At 35.9% G+C, this 17158-nt stretch overlaps 1 protein-coding gene across 1 annotated transcript in view; it reads right to left on the minus strand.

Annotated features, from left to right (window-relative positions):
• The window catches only part of DPP10 (dipeptidyl peptidase like 10), a 610898-nt gene that overhangs the window by 453185 nt on the left and 140555 nt on the right, over positions 1–17158 (minus strand). The window contains exon 2 of the mRNA XM_046659152.1: positions 3825–3939. Coding sequence (XP_046515108.1) covers positions 3825–3939 — 115 coding nt within the window. The remainder of the gene's footprint in view (positions 1–3824; positions 3940–17158) is intronic.

The raw sequence follows: 17158 nt of genomic DNA on the forward strand, positions 1-17158 counted from the left end.
TAAATATATTTTCAAGGTAGAAGAGACTTAGTGAGAGAGCTCACCAAATTTAATCTGTTGCCATGTTTGTTATCAAACAAGCTATTATTATTGCTGTTGTTGTTATTGTTACATTAGCTCATAAATATTAGAGCTGCAATAAACTTCAAGAGACCATTTCACATTCTGGCAAACCAAAGACATTATTTTCTTCAAAAACACTTGATGTCAGCGGAGGTAAGTGATTTGCCAAAGGTCATTTACTATAAAAAGCTTGTTAATTTCTGACCTCCACCTTTATCGGAAGGATTGTTCTAGAGTCAGCCCTTTGCCTAAAAGGTGCAGTACCTTACTGAATAATTTCATGATCAGAACTTTCCTGTCTTGACAAGGGTTCCCTTTCCTGATTGAAAGTTTCCATCTGCGTCAGTGGTTTCACCTAGAAAGCTGGGCCGTGGGAACATCCTGGTGAACAAAGGGAAGATTAGCGGGGGGTGCACTATATGTTGTCTTTTCAGTTGGAAGTTTTCCTTTGTGGGCCTGTTCTACCACAGCTGGAGGATCTCAAGCCTGAGGGTGAGAAGAGGAAGGCATGGTGCAATTAGAGTCCCAGAGTCTGACCACAGACATGCCCAGGCATACATGTGCTAAATCAAAAGTCTGCACTAGAGCCAGCCCTGATGACCCAGCAGTTACAGTTTGGCATGTTCTGCTCCAGCGGCCGAGGTTCAGTTCCTGGGCTTGGAAACACACCACTCGTCTGTCAGTAGCTGGGCTGTGATGGTTGCTCACATAGAAGAACCGGAAGAACTTACAACTATACATACTAATGTACTTTGGTGGGGAAAATGGAAGAAAAAAGGAGGAAGATTGGCAATAGATGTTAGGTTAGGGTGAATCTTCCTCTACAAAAAAAAAAAAAAAAAAGTCTATGTGAATGGTCTTGATGCACATTTTAGTTTAGTCCTCAGAACCAGAGGTTAAACAACTCAGGCTTTTTTTCCTGTCTAATGAGCGAGACAAGACTAGACAACTTCTAAGAATGCTTCTAGGTTTATGACTCAAGTCTTAGGCCACAAACTGTCTTTTGGCCTTATATTTCACTCTGCTATATTTGGTTTGAGCCCACTATGAAGGCCATGTAACTAGGCTGGTATTTTCTTTCATAACTCAAGCAAATTCCTAACCCCTGTCATTATGCCTACCTAATTCATCAATTTATATAACCTTCCAGGCCCCTGGGAAGTGAGTTTACAGAGAGTATAGACCACTGATTGACTGCTCCCTATAGCCATACCTTTTCCACTCCAGCATGCTGACTTTTATTTTTCGTTTCATAATATCTCTACCAAAAATAATAGCGAAATCCAAAGATACTTGAACATTTGGTATGTGAAATGCCCTGAGTAAACTGTAAATCTGAATAATAATTGCTACTTCCATTTGTATCATTAATCTTACATAAAATTTATTCTTTGGCTTGGGAATGTGTGGGTTTCTGTATGTTGGTATAGTTGGGGAAGAGGGGGTTGGAGGTGATATATATAAAGCAGAGGAGTCCAGGGCCAACTGCCATAGCACCTAGAATGTTACAAGAACTCCATAATTGCTGAATGAGTAAATGAATGAATGAACCACTGAAATATTGACTCCAGATTAAATGTTTAGTCCTTCTGAACCTGTCATAATTTAAAATTGAAATCACAGAAGATCTATATTCCTGAGAGACTTTATACATTTTCTTGGAAAAATCTCCTCACATAACACAGTGATTGGCATTGTATCTGGTGTTCAGTAAGTACCAAATAACAGCAATACTAAGAAGAAAAGCAGCAGCAGTGCTAGACACTATACAAACACTCAGACAATATTATCTCATTTCTCCCTCATAATAACACTGTAAATCGGCACTGTAAACACAATACAGATAGTGAAGTGAGAGACAGGGTTACATAACTTGCCAAGTTCACAAAACCAGTAAATTATAGAGGAAGAATTCAACCAAGGTGGGTCTTGCCCAAAGCCCTTGATCTAATAAATGAATAAATTCATGATAAAGTGAATGTGACTATACTGTGTTTTTATACTGGGGCAACTTGGAAAGGGTTAGGTAGTGTAAGCTTAATTTGTTGAGCGGACAACACTGAGAAGTCTTTGTTATAACAAAATCTTAAGGAGCCCAAAGTATCACTATGGCCTCAGCGAGCAACAAGAAAATATAAGAAAGTGAATCACTTGGAAAAGGATTCTAGAAACAGGATGGAAGAAGGTTCAAGAGAAACACACAAACATTATGGCATTAATTTCCCACATCTGGTTAATAGTCACCAATAGAAGGCAGTAAAACTGAGTCATTCGTTTTTTAATAATTATGCTAAAATTCTTATGTTTACATGAAACACTATGCTGAACGTCAGCTCCTCTTCCTTTAACTAAGATTCTTGGCCTTCTGCAGAAACTTAGAGCCATCACATCGCTCAACTATATTGTACCACAGATGTACAAATGGAACAGTTAAGAGAAACTCCTGTAGAAAATGCTGAATAAGCCCTCTCTTAGCAGCAAATTTTTTTTCTTTTTTTTAAATTCTCTTTCTCTCCCTTTTCCTCCTTTTTGACTCCCTTAATTTCTTTCTCATCTCTTCATATTTTAAATAACAATTACAAAATATGTTTTTGGCAATGCATACATTTCAAAGCCAATATTTTTACAAAGATGGTATATTTCACAAAGCACCACACTGGAACAACTGATATTGACATTATAATTATTCACCATAATTGGCTGACTAAATGACTCTGAAACAGAGCTATTGTCAATCACATTTTGTCCATGAAGAAATAAGTTCAATATGTTCAAGGGGCTGATAAATAACAAAGATGGGGCAGGAACTGAAGTAGAAATACATAACATTCAACAACAGGCTGTAACTTTATAATACCAGTTGATTTGGGGACTAACTCAATCCTATCTCAGGAATGACTGTTTTTTGTAATACTGAATGGGTGTCCAGTCTTTGAAGAAGCTAGTTGTGTGGATTGTGGCAGCATGCCAAATTTATTTGTTCCTAGAAGACAGTTTGAGGAGTTTAAAAAGTGAGCAACTTTTTTCTTCCTTCCTTATTAGCACCTACTAAAGAAGAGTAAACTTCCGGGTACTAAAATAATCTCCAAAGTAGAATTAAGCCTGCTGATGATTTATATATTAGTGTTAAACATTTTAATCTAAAGAATATAGCCCGAAGATGATTGCAAGGGCAAGTTGGAGAGGTTCTTTAGACAGAGAGAAACTGGGAATGTAAAAACTACAGGGAAAGAAAGGAAAATGAGAATGAAGCATTTAGAGGTGTCAGTTCTTTCTCTTTTGATTTCATCCTCTGTCTCTCAAATCTCCCCTTACCATTGTCATTACAGTTGGGCTACCATCTACATATGCGAACTTCCAGACTTCACTCTTTCATCTTCAACCTATGATAAAAGTTAAATGTCCCTTGCATTTATTAAACTGACAGATATAGTAAGTGTCTAAGTAGATAAAAGTCAAATGTCCCTTGCATTTATTAAACTAGCAAATATAGTAAGTGTCTAAGTAGCAATGGAAACCAAAGATGGCCTTGGCATTCTCAATGTATCTGTTTCACATTTCAGCTTCCCAAAAATATCGTGCATGATATTTGAACCATAAAATGCTTGTGTCATTTGCAAAATGTCTAGTTATATCTTTTATTTTATTCCAACCAGTGCTAATGTGTCCTAAGAATCCACATATGGCTACCCTCTTAAGGCATTTGAGTGTGAAATTATCATCCACAATACCATCATAAGAGAGGAATAAAGACAAATTACCTGGGGTTAAGAGGATGACTGACATAGTGATGAGTGAGCATACAACTAAAATCACCAGCAGGGCAATAGCAATTCCCTTCCAGTTTCTCTGTGGAGGGCTGTTACTTCCCAGTTCCTACCGAGATAGAAAAAAAAAAGTTTCATAATTATACATGCTCCAAGAGAAATGTATTCATAAAGAAATGATTCAGTGCATGGCACAAACACAGTTTGAAAGGTGATTAGAATCCTTTTCTTCTTAGGGAGCTCATTTAATTATTCAAAGTTGCTTATATTATAGATGACTATCTTTTGGGGGCCAATCTTATTTCTCTAAGAGATAAACCAGCAGAGCTTTATGCCTGATGTCCAAAATGTAGATTGTGTTAAAATGCATGGACTATAAACACTAGGATGATAGCCAAAATACTCTGCAAAATAATTATGGAAATAAAGTGTACCCATTTACATTTTTTCTTGCTACAATGGAACCGACAATAAAGATTTAAATATAAATATTCCCAAAGTACTATAGGCTACTTTTCTAACTGGTAAGGGGAAAAAAGATTAGAGATGGGAAAATGATTCAAAATGCCCCTCACTGCAGAGCAGTGCACATTTGTCAACACAACAGGTCCTGTTTAAACAGTTCCCCCACCACTCATAAAAATCAACAAGACGTAGTAACTAAATTAAATGAGTGCTTCTATATCAGTGGTTAATGGCATCCTCTCCCTGGGCAGCATGCATGATATTGGCAAGGAGGTAAGATTGATAGGGAAGGATAAACCTGAGCATCTCTCACAATACATACAGTAAAGCTTTTCATTTTCCAGATGATCTGTGTTCTACCCTGTGTGATCTAGAAATGTGTGAGCATAATTCACCAAAGCAAAGCACAGACCATACTGGTTTGAAATGACTGCCAGATTCTCTTTGCAATAAAGTTTATAAAACACTGAGCCTCTCGTTTCTTTCTTCCTACCTCAATCCGTAATCTCTTTTCCTTCTTTCCCAATGCAGCCTTCTTTATTTAGAAATAGCTAAGTAATTTGGGGACAAATGAAACCAAACGTCAAGGTATCCAGTTCACTATGTGTACACAAATCACCAGGAAGCCGTAAAGCAGTCCTGATTTAAACAAAGATAAATAGAATAGCAAACATTTAACAAATTATAAATGGGTTCCTGTGACTCACAGATTAAAACATTGAAGTAAATTTTCATATAGTGACGTTGGCTTTCAATTCTGCCATAAACACCTTGGACTTAAAGAACTAGGCCCTAAATAAATGCAAGAAGAAACCATGCGGAAGAAGGACTTTGTTCTTGTTTGTTTTCCCTCTTGTTTGCCTTTTACTCTGATGAACAAATCGAGTAGAGGTCAGTTCCACCCTTTTTTTAAATGACTCACTCCATATCTCTTTTTCATGCTTGTTATACAACTCTATTCCTCTTGCACTTTGGTTAGAATTTCCATTAATATTTTCCATATAAGTCAAGACAGTAGGTCCTCAAATCATCAGCGCTAGACTAATGACATCAAAACAAGCAATAGTTGTCATAAGAGTATAAACCCTTTTCTGGAATGCAATGCTGCTGGAGGTTTCTAGGTGAGTTTCTGCATCAGAATCTGTGTAGTGTGATGGCCAGTTTTTCTCCATCTTAAGGTGCTACTTCACAACTACTGAGAACCAGAGTGACCTGTTAGAGAGGTCAATGCTGTAAATCAAAGCCTACGATGGTCAGAAAGTTGTGAAACACTCATCTTAGTCTCTAAGAGAGGATGAAAGAAGGGACAGCATATGAGAGAAAGTGGGTATCTGGGCCAAGAATCACAAATCCTTTCAAATGTACTAACTCTAATGGAGGTGAGCCGGGTATTATTGCTTCACAGTGTAGGAAAGAGGAAAAAGAATAAATATCAGCAATTATAACTGACTTCTTAGTCCAGTAAAAGTATCAAGAGTAAATCATAATTTTAAATCTACTGACTCTGATCTTGATTTACTGTCACTAGAACTCCAGACAAATTATTAGAGAAATTACTTCAGTGTGCTTTTTCATTTTTGAATATTATGTAACCATGTAATGTCTACCAGCCATTGTCTAACAGTAGTAAGAGCTTAAATATCTTATGTGTTTGGTATTACGCTAAATACTTTATATTCAGAATTTCACATAATCCTCATAAAAATCAGATGAGATTTCAATCATTTTGACAAATTTGAGGATGACAAAAATGGGATTAAGAGAGATTAATAACAAATCCACTTACTCTTAATAAGTGGGAGGGCTCAGGGTCCAGTCTATAAAGCCCACTTTCAGAAACCACACTGAACCACTACAATATGCTGTTACAAAACAGATGTTTCCAGAATAAATGTGTGACAATCAATAAATCAGCAAATCAAGGAATGATTTGGATCCCTACATAATGAAAGTTGTACTTTAATACCTTTTATTTGATAAAATTCACAATTATATAAAAGCTAACCTGAATTCTATAATGCTTTCAAATAAATTTATACTTCCCCAGTCTACTGTGACAATTTTTTTTTTTTTTTGAGGAAGATCGGCCCTGAGCTAAATACTGCCAATCCTCCTCTTATTGCTGAGGAAGACTGGCCCTGAGCCAACATCTATGCCCATCTTCCCCTACTTTATACATGGGACGCCTACCACAGCATGGCGTTTTGCCAAGCAGTGCCATGTCCGCACCAGGGATCCGAACCGGCGAACCCCAGGCCACCGAGAAGTGGAACGTATGAACTTAACCACTGTGCCACTGGGCCAGCCCCCACCATGGCAATTTAAAAAATGGTAAAACATGTTTGAGAAAAAATATTTTTCTGTTCGTAAAATGAAGTGCATAAGAATGCGTGGTTCCTCTAAAACGACTCCTCAATGGCCAAGGCGTCTACAAGTCCCTGTTTGGAAACTGCAGACTTAACGAGCTCTTACTATAATTCTCCCCTTTTCATCCACGTTACATTCTACTACTATAATAATATTTCCGAAGCATGGTTTTACTTATGTCACATTATTTCACAAAGTCCTTTAATATCCCTACACTATCTAAAGAATCAAATGCAAATGTGAGAATCCAGGATAACAATTGTCTACCGCGAAGCTCCAGGTTCTTCATTCAGCTTGATCTCTTTTGAGAAACAGCACTAGCCCATACCGCTCTGATTACCGTTTACTACATACACCTCAGGTGCTTGAAACTTCATATTATCATTCCTAAATCTTCTCCATCAAATCCCTTTCTCGTGTATCAAATTATAGACACTCATAATGTCTATATATAGTCAATCATTCAGCTATCATGCTCAGATGTCTCTTCTCTTGGGAATTTCCCCTAATTATGAGAGCCAGATATGATTTTCCTTTCTGTGAAAGAAAATGCCTGAACCGTATTGTAGCAATAGGCGGAATCCAGCTCTGCTACTTCATAGTTACGAGGTTGCAAAGATGCTTCTATGCTTTCCCAAGCTTCAGATTTTTTTTATCCGAACAACCAGAAAAATAATGATAATTATTTTTAAATGTTGTGAAGATTAAAACAAATTATTCAAACAAAACTCTTACTTAAATGTACAATAAGAAAGTTCACACAGTGAACTGCTTGGAATGGTCTTCCTCAAAAGACCTGCATGGACCACTCTTTCTCATCATTTAAGACTCATCTCAAATGCTCCTTCCTCAGAGAACCCTCATCTGATCACCCACGCTAAAATTACATTCCATATTCCCTTCTATACCCTCATTTTGCTTTATTTTTCTTCATAACATTACATTTTCAAGTATGTCATCTATCATGTTATATTTAGTCATACGTATATAACAACACTTTAAGCTGTTTAATGATATATATTAAGCTGTTTAGATGTCCATTTTATCTGGCTCAGCTCTCCAGAATAGAAACTTCAGGATGTGAGTAGCCTAGTTCATCAGGTTCTCTGCTATATTCCCACATTTTGAAGAGCGTTTGGCACATACTAGCTATGCCATGGCTGATTTAAAAATTAATGGATGAAGGATAGAAGCTATGATGATAATGATGACGGTGATGGTGGTGGTTGTGATGGTAATGTTTAAAACCATGTATAAAGAGTCAGCATATTCCTGTCAAAGTCATGAGTAGTCTCAAAAAGTAATAACAATTAGAGGAAAATATAAGGAGAAAAATCATTGAGATGTTAAAATTATGTCTATAGATTGGATGTGGGTGTGTTTTAATAAAAATAGATTTTCTTCAACCAATGTCTCCTTTCTAAGAACCACAGGGAAGCTTCTTTAAAATATCTTCATTGCTACTTGAGAAGGTGAACTTAGATTTTCAGCATCTAATACATTGATTCTTAGTTTGGTTCTCAACACAACCACACCAATCATCCAAAAACTCAACTCCTCACTTTTCTTTCCTACCTATACTTAATTTGCTTCAAAATCCTTCTGATGTGCTTAAATCTTCACAAAAATAGGCTGTTAATGTTTCTGAAATAAATAAGTTCTTCAGATTAAAAACAAAAAGGGACAACACATTCCATCAGTTCATTTTCTGTTAAATAGCTCAAAAGTTTGAATTATTTTTATTTAAATGATTTTACTTTACTCAGGGTGTTTACATTCTCAACAGTAAATAGTTTTAACAGTAAAATAACCCAGAGACATTTACACTGAATAATTGGAAAATATCTTAAAGGAAATTAAAATACTTTAAAGGTTCTATATTGTTTCATGATATTAGGAAACATAGAATTTTAGAGGTAAGACTCTAAAGACACCTTGGAAAAATTCCAAATTGGTAAAAAAATGCTTTTATATCATTCCTAAGAAATGTTTAGCTAGCTCTGGCTTGAAAATCCTTGAGATATGGGGATTCAACAATTAGCCAATTCTCTTTAAACAATTCTATATCACAAAGTGTACTGGAGTATTTGAGGGTACCGGATACTACACCAGATGCAGCTGGGAATGAAAATTATAATAAGAACCGTCTTCAATGAGTATATGCCCTAATGAAGATTTTGCTAACCACTAATATAATACATGACTTTATAAATAAGGGTAAAACAGGAAATCACAAAATTTTTCTATGGAAAATGAGAAAGGAAGATATTAATTTCCTTACATTGATATAAAAATTTTACTTTGAACATCTAATCAGCATTTCCTAAAACCTGAGGTCCTGGGTGGGGTGGGAATATATAACTATACAAAATCCGGAATGAAAAAGGAATTAGAAGAGATTTTGTTTTTCAAAGTAGTGGAAAGTGTGCATAAAAATACACCCTTAGGTATCTGGAAAGTTCAACAAAGTGTGCATTTTTTCTTTCTAGCAAAAATAATTCACAAAATTTACAACTCGGAATAAATCAATAAACATAAAAGAATTTGGGACAATTTTTAAAGATCTCCCCAAAGGTACCAGCTCACAGATTTTGCCTCTAACAATTAATTTCTGGATGATGTAAAACATTTTAGAGTATACTGAAAAAAAAATCCCAAATTTTTATTAAGTTCACATTGTCTCAGTATGTCTGAAAAATATAACACATAAAGGAATTTTAAACTCAATTTAAATAAATAAATAAGTGCAAATATAATAAATAAAATTTTGGTGAATTAAATACAGGAGGTTGGTGACGGCCCCGTGGCCGAGTGTTTAAGTTAGCATGCTCTGCTTTGGCAGCCCAGGGTTCAGATCCTGGGTGCAGACATTACACCATGTTGAGGCGGCATCCCACATGCCACAACTAGAAGGACCCACAACTAAAATATATACAACTATTTACTGGGGGGATTTGGGGAGAAAAATAATAAGTGGGAAAAAAAAAAGATTGGCAACAGTTGTCAGCTCAGGTGCCAATGTTTAGGAAAAAAAAAATCTTTAAATACAGGAGGTTGATATAAATGATAAATATTGTGAAATATTGTATGAAATATTGCCCATTATCAGGCGATACAGTCATAGTTCCCTACAATATACACATTAAGAATATCAATAAAGAGGGGCCGGCCCCACAGTGTAGTAGTTAAGTCCGGCACACTCACTTCAGCATCCTGGGCTCGTGGGTTCAAATCCTAGGTGTGGATCTACACCACTCACTGATGGCCATGCTGTGGCAGCAACTCACATACAAAATAGAGGAAGACTGGCACAGTTGTTAGCTCAGAGCTAATCTTCCTCCAGCAAAAAAAGAAGACTGGCCATGGATGTTAGCTCGGAGTGAATCTTCCTCACCAAAAAACAAAGAATATCAGCAAAGAAAATATAATCATAGGGATTACTTCTCATACTTGATTTGTAGTAAATAGTTATAATGCCTACTGCTTCTTAAAATTGCCCATTAATCTCATGGCTGTTCATAATTTCCTCATTTATCATGCTTCTCTGATTAGAGGACTTGTGCTCAGTAAAGTGCATATTTTTGGTAAACTATCACAAGGTTTATATTTGTCAAAATTATGTGTGTCATATTTTTGTGCTGTCAGTGTACCTGAGGCAGTGCTGAATGAGTGCTACTCACAGTATGAGCTATAGACAGTAACATCTGCAGCACCTGGGAGCTTGTGAGAAATGGAAAGCAAGAGTCTTTTATTACTATTTGCTTTACTTTTTTTAATTCTGATTTGGTTTTATTTGTTCACCATTAATTTGTTTATAAAAGAACTAGCAATTATCTCAATTGTAATTTGACATTTATCACTCCCCAATAACTATGATTATTGGTGACACACTCCCAGATGAATCATCATTAAATTAGAAACAAAACAAAGATGACAGTTCTCATCAATATATTATGTAGCAATAGTTTTACATTTCTAGTGTCATGATTAGAGGTCTGACTGAGCATCTGCGATTCCGAACATGTTTAGGGTTCAAAACCACAACTAAAACCATAAAAAAGCAATTAAAAAAACAAATATACAGATCTGATATCAGCAAGATGGCAGACTAAGAAGCTCCAAGCCCTCATTCCCCCACAGAAACATCAAGTAAACAACTATAAACATATTGAAGCAGCTTTGTGGGAAACCAGGCAAGGATCTGTACCAACCAAATAAATGTCCAATCAAGGAAAAGTCACACTCGAAAATGTAGGAAGTATCATCGCAGCATTTTTAATGCCCCGCACCCTTCTGGGGCAGTACACCATGGTCAGAAGGAAGTGGCCCAATCCCCAGTTCCTTTCCTCAGATGAAAGGAAATGAATGGACCTTGTTTGCATGTTCTGGGTATATGGAGGCTACTCGAGGGACTGTTTTTTTCCTGCCCAACTTGGAGATGAGACATCAACGTCTGCATAGTTTGGACCTCAGGCTGGAAATCGTGGAAGGTAGCTGTAGTTGCCACAGGTCATGAGAACTGCAGGATGACTTTTGACATGCAGAATCTGAGGGCAAGAGTTTATGGGCAGAGCAACACATTAGAACACCTAAGAACTCAGGAAGAAGCAGGGCCAAAACTCTAATGGAAATTAAGACATTCAAAAACAGTAGTGTATAGAGGGAATTAGGGGGGAAAAAGTGCACACACAGGCCCAGGGAAGACAAATTCTGCAAAAAGGCCTGAGAACATTTTGAGCCTTCATGCTGGACCAATTAATGAACATCTTCCTCCCCAGGGAGCCAGTCTACAAAGACTGGGAGAGGTGGATATTTTTTAAAATGCCCAATTTCCAACCAAAGACCACAAGGCAAAAAGAAAAGAGGAAACATGGTCCATTCAAAAGAATAAAATAAAATTGCAGAAGCAAACTATAAAATAACAAAGGCTTCAGACTGACTAGAGAAAGACTTTAAAAAACTGTCTGAAATCTGCTCTGAGAGCTAAAGGAAAACATGGACAGAGAACTAACAGAAATAAGGAAAATGATATATGAACCAAATAAGACTATCAACAAAGATATAGCAATTATTTTTTTAAAAAAACAAAAATGGAGATTCTGGAGCTGAAAAATACAATAAGTGAATTTAAAAGTTCACTAGAGGGGTTCAACAATGAATTCAAACAGCAGAAAAAAGAAACAGTGAACTGGAAGAGAGGATATTTGAAATTATCAAGTTTGAGGAGCAAAATAAAAAAGAATGAAGACAAGTGAATAGAGCCTAGGGGACTTATCAGATGGCATCAAGTGGATCAATATATACATTATGGGAATCCCACAAGGAGAAGGAAGAGAGAGAGAAAAGGTCAGAGAGTTTATTTGAAGAAGTAATGACTGAAACATCCTGAATTTGAGGAAAGACATGGATATATAAACAGAAGAAACTCAATGAACTATAAGTAGGACAAACCTAAAGAGACACACAAGACACATTATACTCAAAGCATCAAAAGTCAAATACAAAAATGGAATCTTGTGTGAAGAGAGAGAAAAATGATTCATTGCTTACAAATATTGGCAGTAGATTATCACCAAATTTCTCAGTAGAAACCTGCAGAATTCAATCAAGAATCCTAAGTCCAATAGGGGCCAGCCCGGTTGCATAGTAGTTAAGTCTGTGCACTTCTCTTCGGTGGCCCGGGGTTCGCTAGTTCAGATGCTGGGTGTGAACCTACACACTGATCATCAAGCCATGCTGTGGCAGTATCCCACATAGATGAACTAGAAGGACTTACAACTATGATATACAACTATGAACTGGGGCTTTGAAGAGAAAAAAAAAAGCATTCTAAATCCAATAAAACTGTTCTTTGAAAATGAGGGAAAAATTAAGATACGCCAAGACCAAAGACAAGGGAGGTCATTGCCACTATGCCTGCCCTATAAGAAACGCTAAATGAAGTCCTTCAAGTTGAAATTAAAAGATGATAGACAGTGACTTGAAGCTATATGAAATTAAAAACATTTTGCATAAGGGTAAATATGAAGGCAAATTTAAAAACGGGTATCATTGTAATTTTGGTGCCTAACTCCACATTTTACCCTTTTATAGGATTTAAAAAACAAAAACATAAAAAAACAACTAGAACTCTAAGTTAATAGGTGCACAATACAAAGATGTAATTTATGACCTCAATAACAAAAGTAAGAAGAGTAGAGCTGTAAAGAATTGGAGATTTTGTATGCAATTGATGTTGTATTAGTATTGGTTTAAAATAGATGATTGTAACTTTTGGATGCTATATATAGTCCCATGGTAACCATAAAAAAAATCCATAAAATACACACAAAAGGAAATGAGAAGGGGTCCAAACCTTTCACACACACACACGCACACAAACAAAAAATAAACTAAACACAAAGAAGGCAGTAAGAGAGGAATTAAGGGACAAAAAGCTATAAGACATATAGAAGACAAACAAAATGGCAATAGGAAGTCCTTCCCCAGGAGTAACTATATTAAAAGAAGGGGGTTAAACTCACCAATCGAAAAACATAAATTGTCACAATGCATTAAAAAAACAGGTTTCAACTATATATTGTCTACAAAAGACTCATTTTAGATCTAAGGGCAAACATCAGTTGAAAATGAAAGGATGGAAAAGATATCCATGCAAATAGGAATTAAAAAGAGAGGGGGAGAATATAATAATATCAGACCAAACAGTGTTTGAGTCAAAAACTGTTGCAAGCACCAAAGAAGGATGTTATATAATAAAAAAATAGACAAAGGATTTTAATAGACATTTCTACAAAGAAGATATACTCATGTCCCATATGTCCCATAGCACATGAAAAGATGTACAACATTGCTAATCTTTAGGGAAATGCAAATCAAAACCACAAGATACCATTTCACACACATTAGGCTGGTCATTATTAGGAAAACAGAAAGTAAGTGTTGGCAAGAGTGTGGAGAAATTGGAACCCTGTATATTGCTGGTGGGAATGCAAAGAGTATAGCTGCTGTGGAAAAACAGTATGGCGGTTTCTCAAAAAGTTAAAAATAAAATTACCATACAATTCAGCAATTCCACCTACAACAGTCAAATTCATAGAGACAGAAAATGGAATGGTCGATTCCAGGAACTGTAGGGGAGGAGGACATGGGAGTTATTGTTTAACTTGTATGGAGTTTTAGTTGGAGGTGAAAAGGGCTCTGGATATGGATGATAGTTATGGATGCCCAACAAAGTCAATGTACTGAACACCACTGAACCACATAAAAATTGTTATAATGGTAAATTTTATGTTATGCATATCTTTCCACAATTAAACAAATATACATAATAGCAACATTCACAATAGCAACAGATAGATTAAATGCCTTTACAAAATTTTATTGTCCTAAGAAAGAAAATCACAAAACTTTACTGGAGGATTATAAAATCACTTGAAGAATGTAGAGAATCATTGAATTCCTATTAAGGAAGACTCAAAGTGGTAAAAATATTCATTTTTGCTAGATTAACCTAAAAATTTAAATTCCAATAAAAATCCCAACAGAACTTTTTTGCTTAAACTGATGATCTTGACATTCATCTGGAAAAGTAACCATATGAAAATAGAATAATTTTGAAAAAAGAAAAATGATGGATGACAGATGTTGAAATGTAATGTAAATCTGTGCTAACGTAAAAACTGTGATATTAACAAGAAAAAATTTAGAAATGAAACTATATTTCAAAGAAAAAGGTCCCAAGCCCACAAACACATATAGACAGAATTATTTAAATTTTGATCATCATTTTCTCATTATACATTCTTTATGTAAGGAAGGATAATTATGGTTTCACACAATGCTCCAATGAGATGTCTTCAACATCTCTATGGTACCAAATCAGAGAGTCAATTTTTCCATTATCTTACATGACTTGTTAGCAGCATTATAATCCGTTAACCACTCAATTCTCCCAAGGAAGGCTTTATTTTTTTTTAGGTATGCATTTTTTTTTATAAGGAATATTGGCGCTGACCTAACATCTGTTACCAATCTTTCTTTTTATTCTCCCCAAAACCACAATACATAGTTGTATATCCTAGTTGTAAGTCCTTCTAGCCCTTCTATGTAGGATGCCACCACAGCATGGCTTGACAAGAGGTGTGTAGATCTGTACTCAGGATCTGACCAGCGAACTCCAGGCTCCTGAAGCAGAGTGGGAAAACTTAAGCACCACACCACTAGTCTGGCCCCACTAAGAAAGTCTTTTCTTGGCTCCTGTAACATCACACTCTCCTGTTTTTTATCCTCCTTTGCTAGCCACTTCTCTAATATCTTTACTGGTTCCTCATTAGGCTTACCTCTAAACTGTGAAGTGTTCCCAGGCCTTGGACCTGGCCCAGCTTTTTTCTACATGTGAACACTATTTCTAGTAATATCATCCAATGTTACTTTTTTGTATGACTCTGTAAGTTCTAAAATTTTCTATCAATTTTACATGTCAATGTTAAAACAAGAATGCATGTTAACACTCTACTTACATCAAAGCATAGATCATCCAAACAGAAGGTCGGTGAAGAAACATTGGCTTTAAATGACTCATTAGGCCAGATGGACTTAGTAGTTATGCATAGAACATTCCATCCAAAAACCACGGAATACAAATTCTTTTTTGTTTTTTTAAGAATGATTAGCCCTGAGATAACTACTGCCAGTCTTACTCTTTTTGCTGAGGAAGCCTGGCCCTGAGCTAAAATCCATGCCCATCTTCCTCTACTTTATATGTGGGATGCCTACTACAGCATGGTGTGCCAAGCGGTGCCATGGCCACACCCGGGATCCTAACCAGAGGACCCCAGGCCGCTGAGAAGCAGAACGTGCACACTTAACCACTGTGCCACCAGGCAGGCCCCTACAAATTCTTTTCAAATGCACTTGGAACATTGTCCAGGATTTATCACTTATTACGCCACAAAACAAATCTTAATAAATTGAAGAAGACTGAAAAAATACCAAGCATCTATTTTGACCACAAAGGTATGAAATTAGAAATCAACTACAGGAAGAAAATCAGAAAAGCCACAAAAATGTGGAGATTAAACAAAATGTTACTGAAGAACAATTGGATCAATGAAGAAATCAAAGGAAAACCCAAAAATACCTGGAAACAAATGAAAATGAAAATACGACATGCCAAAATCTATGGGATAGAGCAAAAGAGGTTCTAAGAGGGAAGTTTATAGCAATACAGGCCTACTTCAACAAACAACAAAAATCCCAAATAAACAATCTAACAGTGCAGCTAAAGGAACTAGAAAAAGAAGAGCAAAGCCTCAAATCAGCAAAAGTAAGGAAATAATAAAAATCAGAGCAGAAATAAATGAAATAGAGACTAAAACACAATAGAAACAATCAATGAAACCAAGAGCTGGTTCTTTGAAAAGATAAGCAAAATTGACATACCTTCAGCAAGACTCACTGAGAAAGAAAGAGAGAAGAATCAAATAAATAAAATCAGAAATGAAAAAGGAGAAATTACAATGGACACCTCAGAAATCCAAAAGACTATAAGAGAATATGACGAAAAGCTATATGCCAACAAATTGGATAATCTAGAATAAATGGATAAATTCTTAAGTTATATAACATTCCAAAGCTGCATCAAAAAGAAATAGAGAATTTGAATAAACCAGTCCCCAGCAAGGAGATTGAAACAGTAATCAAAAACCTCCTAAAAAATAAAAGTCCAGGACCAGACAGCTTCCCTGGTGAATTATACCAGACATTCAAAGAAGAATTAATACCTATCCTTCTCAAACTCTTCCAAAAAATTGAAGAGGAGGGGAAGCTTCCTAACTCATTCTATGAAGCCAACATTACCCTGATATTGAAACCAGACAAGGACAAGAGAAACAAATGAAAATTATAGGCCAATATCACTGATGAACATTGATGCAAAAGTTCGCAACAAAATACTAGCAAATTGAACATGACAGTACGTTAAAAAGACTATACACCATGATCAAGTGGGATTTATTCCAGGGATGCAGGGATGGTTCAACATCTGCAAATCAATCAATGTGATACACCACATTAACAAAATGAAGAATAAAAATCACATGATCATCTCAATAGATGCAGAGAAACCACTTGACAAGACACAGCATCCATTATGATAAAAATTCTAAATAACATGAGTATAGAAGGAAAGTACCTCGACATAATAAAGGCCATATATGACAAACCCATAGCTAATATTCTCAATGGAGAAAAACTGAAATCTATCCCTCTCAGAACAGGAACCAGACAAGGATGCCCACTTTCACCACTCTTATTTAACATAGTATTGGAAGTCTTAGCCAGAGCAATCAGGCAAGAAAAAGTAAAAAAAAGGATCCAAATTGGAAAGGAAGAAGTGAAACTGTCACTATTTGCAGATGATATGATTTTATATATAGAAAACCCTAAATAATCCACTAAAAAACTTTTAGAAATAATAAATGAATATGGTCAAG

Source organism: Equus quagga, chromosome 4 (genome assembly GCF_021613505.1).
Source record: "Equus quagga isolate Etosha38 chromosome 4, UCLA_HA_Equagga_1.0, whole genome shotgun sequence".
NCBI lineage: Eukaryota > Metazoa > Chordata > Mammalia > Perissodactyla > Equidae > Equus > Equus quagga.